The following is a 10,647-nucleotide window of genomic DNA, read 5'->3' as shown; positions in this document are numbered from 1 at the left end:
CAACATTAATCTGCATACTCAATGTGGCTGTTACAATTCCTGCCTATGACAAAAACGTGGCTTCACATTGGTGCTCCAATTTGGGGTCCGGAGAGGGCCTTTCCAAACATGGCTCATGAGATAGATAAATACACGAGACTGGTGCTCCGGGATGAGCTCCGGAGATGGCCTTTCCAAAGAACGAATGTTATGAGGCTTAGTGCCATGCGCTTGTTGATCAACAGGAACTACGAATGTGCCCATTATGACGGTTGCCACAATTTCACATAATTCATCACCCAAAATGATAAGTTTCTATGTTATGTTCATGGTTTATGTTCATGATTTAATGTTTGTCCAAGTTGCATGATTTTATTTATTAGATGTTAAGTGCAAAAGTTTATTTAAGAATGAAATGTTAATGTTTTGAGAATATGCATGAAGTCTATTTTCAAGATTTAAAGTTAAGTAAGTTGATGTCCATATTCAAATTCCTTGCATCTTTTATGAGCTTTGAAGTTCATGTTCAAGATTATAAGTTCTAAGTTTCATGAAGTTTACAATAAAATTCTTCAAGTTCAAGGTATCATGTTATGTATGTTCAAGTCATTAAGTTTAAATTATTTTGAAGCTATAATGATATTGACATGAATATTTTAATCTTGCTGAGTCCTTTAGACTCATTATACTTGAATGGTGCAGATGGTTTAGCAGTTTTGATTTAAAAAGCTTTGGTAGCACGGCTGGAGAGTCCAAGAGGCGAAGACATTGCATGACACAATAGTTCAAAAGCTCTGATGTATTTAAAAAGAAAATATTTACCTATGTTTATTTATGTTATGTTGTTACAATATTTTATGTACGATGTTTAAAAGTAGTGATTTTATTATTTTCATTGTCAGTCTTTTAAAGATGAGTTTTGAGGATTTCAAGTGTTTTGTCTTTTAAATGTTCATTTTAGTTTGATATTTGTTATGGAAGTTCCTCGATTATTTTAAACGTATTTGATGTAGTAGTTTGTTTATACTTTATAGTAACTCACATTCCCTTATCCCATTTAAATATTAATAGTAGGTTTTGACGTGTCGTATTTTAGAAGATATTTGTTGTAGGGTTGCATCGTTATTTCTTTGACTTCGTGAATGTTCAGTCACGAGTTTTATTGCTATAAATTTATATTTTAAACTCTTTTGGAGTTAGTGTGATGCACTCCCTATATTATTTTAAGTAAAAAAAAATTTTCTCACTCTTTCTCCGTAACTCTTTTATTAAATTTTTTAAAATACGGGACGTCACATAGGTCCTCACAATCTGTCTCATATATAAATCACTTTTTATTTTTTTTTTGTACAAAATATGTAGATTTGTAGGATAATAAGTAATAGTTTTTATAACTCTTTACGAATATGCTCATATTTAATTAGGCTTGTCATTAAACATATTGATTATTTCAATAATATTTTACACCATATAAGTACTCATTAAATAAATGTAAACATAAAATGTTATTTACCAATTGACATTTCTAAAATTATTAATATGTGTGAAAAAATAATTATAAATATATTACACGAATTGAGTATAAAATAAAATGATATATATAGAGTTTTGCTATGCTGCCCACCTCCCGTGCCCACCTTCATGCCCACCTATGAGGTGGCAATCATCCCATGAATGAGATGAATCATATACAAATGGTTCATCCAATGGATGAGTGCCACCTCATAGGTGGGCACGAAGGTGGGCACGAGAGGTGGAAAGCATAGCAAAACTATATATATATATATATATATTTGAAGATAGAAATATATATTTTCAATAGTAAATAAAAAATATTTAAAATAAATAAAACGGGATATGAAACAATAGAGATATACGATCTTTTTTTAGATATCGTGCTTGTGGTTACTCTTTCAATTTCTACAACTACTATAGAAAAAAGTCATTCTCAACCATGAATATTAACAAAACTAGACTTCAGAGAAAAATGGAGTTGGATGTTTTAATTTTCTTTTGAATGCATTGATCACATGTATAATAAAATTGGTAAAAATCTTTGTATTGATGTTATAATTTATATTAAATATATATTTTGTTCAAAACATACGGTTGATACTTAATTATTTGAATATAGCTAATACTGTAATTTGTCATTTTTCTTTTAATCTTGTGTTTAGTTTGTAGGCCGCCCCTCATAATCGAAATCCTGGATCCGCCCCTGGTTAAACTATATGATCATTCTTTTTATGATATATATAGATATATAATATAATATAATATAATAGTGTACTTGTATATGTTTGCACATTGATGATAACCTACATTAAGTATATATGTCATAAACCGTAGTGGTTGCAGCCAACTCATATCCCTTTATTGCAAAGCCCCACAAAAGCCATGTGGATGTGTGGAAGATGTTTCAAGGCATAAAAAAAAATTTAATTTTTGGCAACTAGGTCAGTTTGAATGATCATGTACTTAGCAAAGAAAATGACAGTGCAATTAATTAATTAATTATCGGAAAACATAATCATGCAATTCGTAAACATGATGATCTCAACACAAATACAATATCCATATCTATAAACTTTTTTATTCACCTAAAAAAATCAAAAGCAGATAACAAATAAACAATATAAATCCAAAGATAATCAGGCAATATATGAAATAGAGACAACCACCGTAAGCAACAGCCCAAAAACCATTTCAATCCCTAAAAATCTCTTTCTTCTTCCACCGTCACTCTTCTGATCAGAAGTTGTTCCTGTTGCACTTGAACTAGTGCTCGTACCTATAATCAATTCAGGAACGAAATAATTAATTGCAGGTAATTTTCGTCACCTTTTTATGCTCTGAATATGAGCAAAAAATTTTTTATTAGAAATAATATTGTTGGTTTACTAACTAATCATGTTTTGAATTTGTCTATGATTTTGATAGCTTTTTATTTCTGCCTACTTCGGTCAAATCACTTACATGACACCGGCAGGCTAGCATCTTTCGACCTTATATGATTAACACTTTATGAGATAAAGACTTAAAAAAAATATCACCTAACGAAATCAGACTTTGAAATGAACTCAAATCCAAAACGAGACTAGTTAGTGAACAAAAAATCCTATTTTCTCAGGTTTGTATGTATCAATTTCGAGAGCAGAAGGTGGGCATCCGCACTATGTATTCCAAAGATGTTCGAATATATGGGATGTAAAGCTCCTGGAATAACATACAGTTAGCCTTAAATAGATATATAATATATTAATGTAAAAATAAGTTAAGAAAATGAGAGAGAAAATGGAACAGTGCTCATTATAGTAATAGTTAACCTGCTGGAGAAATCTCCCTTACTTAGAGTTACAGTCATTAGACCAGAGGGATATTTTTTTAATAAAAATATCAAATTATGTTCGGTGGGAATTCGAGCAGTAGTGTGTAAAAATAAAATCTAAATTCTGATACCATTGGGATCATTAAAGAAAACTCGGCCAATTTTTGTAAATCTGTTAGTTGGTAAACAGACGAGACAAGGAAAACCTAATACGTACACTTCTATTCAATTCATTCAAAAATGGACAAACCTAATATGATATTTTTTTTTCCATTAACTTGCCAATTTTTTGGTTTAATCCATTAACTTTTCAATGTTTGGTTTGGTAAACTAACTTTTAATTTTCAGTTACTTTTGTCCAAATGCCAATACGACAACTTGAAATATCAGCATTTTTCGGTACCACAACATCATTTTTCCGATGTCACGTCAGTATTTTTCGATGTTATTTTAACAGTTGGACCAAAATAGCCAAAACTAAAATTTAGTGTACCAAAATCAAACTTCAAAAAATTAATAGATCAAAATAAAAAAATCAACAAGTTGATGGACCAAAAAAACTATTTTTCCATCTATATACTATTGTCCAATTTTATGAATAAATTAAATACGAGTAAAGTATGAAATTTTTTTCTTAATTTATTTGAAAAACTAAAAGCCTATATATTTTCGACGAACGTAGTTCCATAATATTTTTTTCCTTATAACAACACTATGGAGTACTAATCTCGATCGTATACAATAAGTAGCTTCAAATTTCTTTTTTTTTATAAAAAAAAAAAAATCTATTATCAAGTATTTATTACTTCGTTGAAAAATTAATTAATTTACTAATATCAAATCAAATTTTAATTCTTAATTAATATTACGGCTATCTTATTTAGAGCATTAATCATAGTATATATCATAATAAATAGATAGTTTCTAGCTTGATTGTCTCATCAAATATATGGTTTTAAAAGTAGTTATCTTTAACCACTTTAAGCAATATAACATGTGCACACGTAGTAATAATGGATAAAATATTTTGTCAAGATGAGATGTCGTTCATTAAATTATATTATATTGTGGAAAAAATTCTAATCCATTGTGGGCACGTGTAATTGTTATGACACCAGATCGATGTTCACGTGAATATTTTGAAATAATTTAATGTATATTTCACAAGATCTAACATATATAATTTGTGATACTATGAAATGCCCGAAGTTCATGGTCAAACAAAATCCATGGGCCTAAGAAACAAAACTAAGGTAGTGTTTGTGAGAGTTTTAACGAAATACTTTTCAGTTTTTCTTTAAAAAAATTTAACAAAATTTAAAAAATTTGTTAAAGAAAAACGAAAAAGTGTTTTCTAAAAGTTATCTCAAACACTAACTAAATAAGTTTAGCTAATGGTTAGTGATGAGGCCGCGAATGAATAATTCTCACCAGGTGCAGGAGCAGTATTAGTTTTATTGCCAGAGTTTGCGAAATCATAGAACACCTTAGCATCGGGAGAGTTTGGCGACAAATGGAGCAGACCTGTACAAAACAAAAACTCGTGAAATGAAAGTTACTGATCTATAGCTATTATTAATTGATTATTCATGAAAGAATCCAATTAAGGAACTGACGAGGGCAGTCGGAGACGTTAGCGGGTGCTTGGCATTGAGAGGGTAAACTGAGTGCGAGTGTGGCATTGATCTTGAGGCCAAGACTCGGATCATCCCTATCCTTAACCAGTAAACAGATGCACTCGGGGCTGCTCTGAATCACTTGTCTGAGACCTGTGCAGCAATCCTTTGGAGGAGCTTTTGCTTGCCCACTAACATATGGTAGACATGTCACAAGCCCCGCAACTTGGTTCGCGCATTTCTCCTTATCTTTGTCCACATCACTTGTCGCAAAACTAGCAAGGAATACCAAAATGCATCCAATTTTTAGGATCATGGTTTTAGACTCCATTTCCTGAGAAAAAAACAAAACAAAACAAAAACAATGATGGAGATCGAGAGATGGAGGCTAGCGAGGATATATATATATATATAGATTCATGCCTTATATGCTTTTGTTCATTAAAAATTATTGCAAAATAATAGGGGGAGTTGGGTGGGGGAAGTTGGAAAAATTAATTATGTTAGTATGTGGTAGACATAGTCTATCTTGTACAATCTCGATCTACTCTTCGTTTTCAAATTAATTACGAGGCCTGTCTACGTATGTATTCAACTACTTATTAAATACCAAAAAAATTAAAAAATAAATGGAATAAATTAATCTCGATCAACCTGCTTCACGAGTTACGCTCTTTCTCCTATAATTTAATTTGGCCACTGTAATTGTAGAAGCTGAAGTAGGAGACCAAGTAGTAGCACTGCGGAGCATAAGAAATTCAAACTTTGAGATATATATGTACGTATTTGTATATATATCAACTCTACCACCAAAATATTATAGATGCAATTTAAATTATATCTTAAATATGCATTAAGATTGAGCCTAATAGAGACAAATTAATTATAATATCAGGGTTAATATTTCAATCTCAAAATATCTCTTTTTTTGGCATGACATATTCACTTTGTTTTCTAAAAAATATATATAAAAAAAGAAACTTTTTTATTTGAAATTTCATAAAAACAAATAATTTAATTTCAAACTTTTTTTAACGAAAATACTTGAAGAAAAAAATCAATTATACAAGCACATGGGAAGAGATACCAACGTATCTCTCTCAATATAATATTATAATAGCTAATCTTAGAAAATATATTGATACATAGCTCCTGATTATTATATACCACATCCTAAATTTCTAGGTTGCTTCATTTGACTAGCTAGGGACCATATCGCCTAATCCCTAACCTTAAAGCGGTAATAAGCTCTCAACTATATATCTATCTGTGTATCATGTGTATAAATATTTTATTTATCATTAATATTTATGTGACCAATGTCTTTAATTTTTTTGGTTTGCAATAAATTGAAATTGAAATTTAAAAAATAACGTGCCTATCTACCTATTTGCATCTATCTATCCTAAATGTCATTTATTGAGAAAAAAAGACTTAAAAGTAACTAGATCGCTTTCCTTCTATGCAATTATAATAACAGCCCTCCATCTATTTATATTTTACACATTTCACAATAATGAGTTTACATCATTTTTAAAAACCATTTTCCAACTTCTCACCACATTAAAAATTTATATAAAAATATTCATCAATTATTCTCGTGAAATTTAGAAAAAAAATGTTCGTTGAAAAGCTGAAGAAAAAACATTCACATAATATAAATCGATCTATATACATATATATATACATATATATATATATGCACACATATATATAATCAAAATAGTTGCACCAGAATATCTCAAAAGGTTTCAAAATAATCATAATTCATCCTATCACAATTTTGTAGCTGACGAAAAAGAAATAAATTGTGGTAGATTATTTTATTAAGTACACGAAATAATTTATTTCTGGTCAACATATTTTGTCAAATTTAATATAGAAGACGTCTTATATTTATGTGAAAATAAATTAATAATATTATCTGGACTAAGATTGTAAATATCTTGAGATTTAGTTTACTATACCTCCGACATATTGTTGGAGTACCGTTTTTCTCGTGCCCAAGACGCAATGAAAGTATAAAATTTTTTGCCTTGACATTCAAAACATGCTTGGACACTCGTATGGCTTAATTGACATTCATAGGATGTTTACGAAATTATACCTTTAGTGAATATCTCACTTGGCACCAACTATTCCGGGATTAGCGGATATAGCTCTTGTTGTAATTCCCTACGAACGATCAACTGGAGTATCTCCTTCTTCAATCACCGAATCAAGTCCACGACCAGTTTGTCTATTCCTCTTCTAACTTGCACTAGAGAGAAAAGAAGAAATTTGCGTTCAGATTGAATGAACAAGGAGTGACGACTCAAATCCCTATTGATTAGGGTGGCCGAAATCCTTAGAGCACAAGGAAGAGAGAAATTTCGAAAAATTACTTGCTAGAATGAATTGAGTCTCGAAAATCTATCCATATTAATATATATTAATATATATATATGTATATCTTAATTATATATGTAAATTAAATTAAAAAACTTTAATTATTACATATATACATAATTAAGATTTAGAAAATATCATTCCAATCATGGGATGATCTTCTCGATACATATATATATATATATATATATATATATATATATATATATATATATATATATATTATATTATAGTTTCCTTTGTGTGCAATTTATATATTATAGTATCAATATTATTTCTTTAAACAAATTAATATCATGTATTAATACAACTAGTGGGCTTTATTATAGTTCAACTAGAATACTATTAATTTATTAAAGTCCATTACTTTAATAATTTATCATGATGGGCTTGTACTCCTACTAGCCCATGAATCATGTATCTATTGTATTAATATTATCATAATCCCGATCGATAATCCAATATCATCGATGTGACGATTTTAACTCAATCGTTATTATGATGCACACTTGAATTTTTGAAACCAATAAAGTATAAATAAGACAGCTGCTAATTTTGGAACACTTCTACTCAAATTAAGCAGGTGCACTCCCTTAACTGTTTTTAGCAGTTGTGTTCTCAAAAATTCTATAAGCCATTATAAACTCATTTATAAGCTTATCATTTGATCCAATCAAATTTTTTTATTATAAATTTAACTCTTTGAATTTATTATCTCAACGGGAATAGGGAAACTAGTTCTTGTGTGACCCTCAATGGTTCAGGGATACAGCTAGCCGTGGGTCCACAACTCTTTGTGATTCAGGACATTGTCCTTTATACGAGCTTACCCTTATTAGCCTCATTCTATGCATCAACTCCTTGATCATAAGAATGTAAGAATGCATTTCTGATTGGACCCATCGAATCATGGTAAGAGCGTCTAGTAGCATTGCCCCATGATTCCCTAGGTATCACTAATAGTGCCTGCAAGAACCAGTCGATTATGGTTATCGTACAGTACGGCCCCTTCATCTCATATATCCCGATCGAATCTGCAACCATTAGTTCATCGAGGGTTGCATGTGAAGTTCGATAACGATGTGATACATCTAAGAGAATACATAGTGGCATCGCATGTGCAACTAGGAAACCACTTTACCCTAATGTACATTTCATACTCTGGCCAGAGATTCCATGCACTACTATCTTATAAGATCACATAGGATATCCACACCCGTAGGTGAGCGGTGAATTCCCGACTACAATGCACTGGCTCTTACATGTGTCGTAACTGTACCCAATCTCGCCACCTGATGACCCTCTTGGAGTCGATAAACGAGTCAAAGCACAATCCTAGCATGTAGAGTCTCAGTGTTGTCTCGGGTCGTAAGGACTAATGGTGTACAACCATAACCACGGATTTATCCACTCGATGAATAATAACCACTTGGGAAATCCGAGGGAGGGTAGTTCAGTGAACTCATCGTATGAGCACCAATCTATATGATTGAACATCTCTATGTCCATACCAATGAAACGTGGTACACATCATCACAGATTCTAGTCTCGAGCTCGAGCGATCCTTATCCTTATTTTGGACGGCTCAATCGACTAGGAACTTTATTTAAAATATACAGTAATTGAAATATGTGTTTCATGATTGTCATCACATGTACAACCTCATATTTATTTACTATAGTATATTCAAGTTCTTTATCTATGCAGCTTGCATGGGTATGTAGATAAAGTAAATGCCAAAATTGAATAAAAGAGTAATTATATTAAAATAAATATTGTTTATTACACATGAGTCAATAAAATCTCTAGCCAACAGTTGGCTTGCAGGGCATCTACTATAACAAACTCTTACTTGACCTAGATCCAACTATTCATGAATTTTAATCACATTGCTTCGCGATACTTCTCGAACAATGGTCCTTGTAAGGGCTTTGTAAGTGGATCAGCAATGTTATCTTTAGAGGTGACTCGCTCGACTGATATGTCTCCTCTTTTCACTATCTCTCGGATGATGTAGAATTTTCTCAGTATGTGTTTGGATCGCTGATGAGACCTTGGTTCCTTTGCTTGTGCAATGGCAACAGTGTTGTCGCAGTACACCGGGACTGGATCAACTCCATTTGGAATAACGCCCAACTCTTGGACAAAATTTCTCATCCAAACTGCCTCTTTGGCTGCAGCAGACGCTGCAACGTATTCGGCTTCAGTGGTGGAATCCGCAACCGTGTCTTGCTTGGAACTCTTCCAAGATACAGCAGCATCATTAAGCACGAATACAAAACCAAAAGTCGATTTTGAATCATCCACGTCGCATTGGAAGCTAGAGTCAGTACAGCCTTCCAATTTCAATTCTCCGCTCCCAAAAACCATGAACAAATTCTTAGTCCTTCTCAAGTACTTAAGAATATCTTTCACGACTTTCCAATGCAATGGACCAGGGTTTACCTGATATCTTCTTGCAACACTTAGATCATACGCTACATCAGGACGTGTTGATATCATACCATACATTATACTACCAATCGCTGACGCGTAGGGAACGCGTGTCATCATCTCTATCTCTTCATCAGTCTTGGGGCACATTTCTTTAGATAGAGTAACACCATGACACATTGGTAAGTATCCTCTCTTGGACTCTTCCATAGAGAATCTCTTTAGTATGGTATCAATATAGGTGGATTGGGTGAGCCTTAACATCCTCTTCGATCTATCTCTATAGATTTGTATTCCCAATACATAGGATGTTTCACCCATGTCCTTCATGGAGAATTTACTTGCTAACCATACTTTAGTCGATTGCAATAGTCCTACATCATTCCCAATGAGGAGGATATCATCGACATAAAGCACTAGGAATGTTACTGCACTCCCACTAACCTTTTTGTACACATGGTTCCTCAAGATTCTTAACAAAACCAAACTCTTTGATAGTGCTATCAAATCTGAGATTCCAACTCCTAGATGCCTGCTTGAGACCGTAGATCGATCTCTGAAGTTTGCATACCTTATGCTCACTTCCCACTGATGTGAAATCATCAGGTTGAGACATGTAGATTTCCTCTTTAATGTCTCCATTGAGGAATGTTGTTTTCACATCCATTTGCCATATTTCATAGTCATAGCATGCAGCTATGGCTAATAAAATTCTAATGGAATTGAACATAGCAACTGGTGAAAAAATTTCCTCATAGTCAACTCCTTGTCTTTGAGTATAACCTTTAGCCACTAGTCTCGCTTTGAAGGTCAATACCTTCCCATCCGCCCCAAGTTTTCTCTTGTAAATCCATTTGCATCCTATGGGAACAATTCCCTCAGGTGGATCTACTAGAGTCCATA

At 32.3% G+C, this 10,647-nt stretch overlaps 1 protein-coding gene across 1 annotated transcript; it reads right to left on the bottom strand.

Annotated features, from left to right (window-relative positions):
• Positions 1 to 2,494: 2,494 nt before the first annotated feature.
• Positions 2,495 to 5,302, bottom strand: LOC140892500 (non-specific lipid transfer protein GPI-anchored 14-like). Its single transcript, XM_073301420.1, has 3 exons — positions 4,924 to 5,302; positions 4,739 to 4,831; positions 2,495 to 2,770 (listed from the first exon to the last, which is right to left on the bottom strand). Exons 1-3 carry the CDS (start codon positions 5,252 to 5,254, stop codon positions 2,631 to 2,633), a joined length of 564 nt encoding a protein of 187 aa, XP_073157521.1. The 5' UTR covers positions 5,255 to 5,302; the 3' UTR covers positions 2,495 to 2,630.
• Positions 5,303 to 10,647: the final 5,345 nt, after the last annotated feature.

This window comes from Henckelia pumila, chromosome 3 (genome assembly GCF_033568475.1).
Source record: "Henckelia pumila isolate YLH828 chromosome 3, ASM3356847v2, whole genome shotgun sequence".
Taxonomy (NCBI): Eukaryota; Viridiplantae; Streptophyta; class Magnoliopsida; order Lamiales; family Gesneriaceae; genus Henckelia; species Henckelia pumila.
Note: the sequence above shows the minus strand (reverse complement) of the source record. Positions and strands in the feature narration are given on the sequence as shown.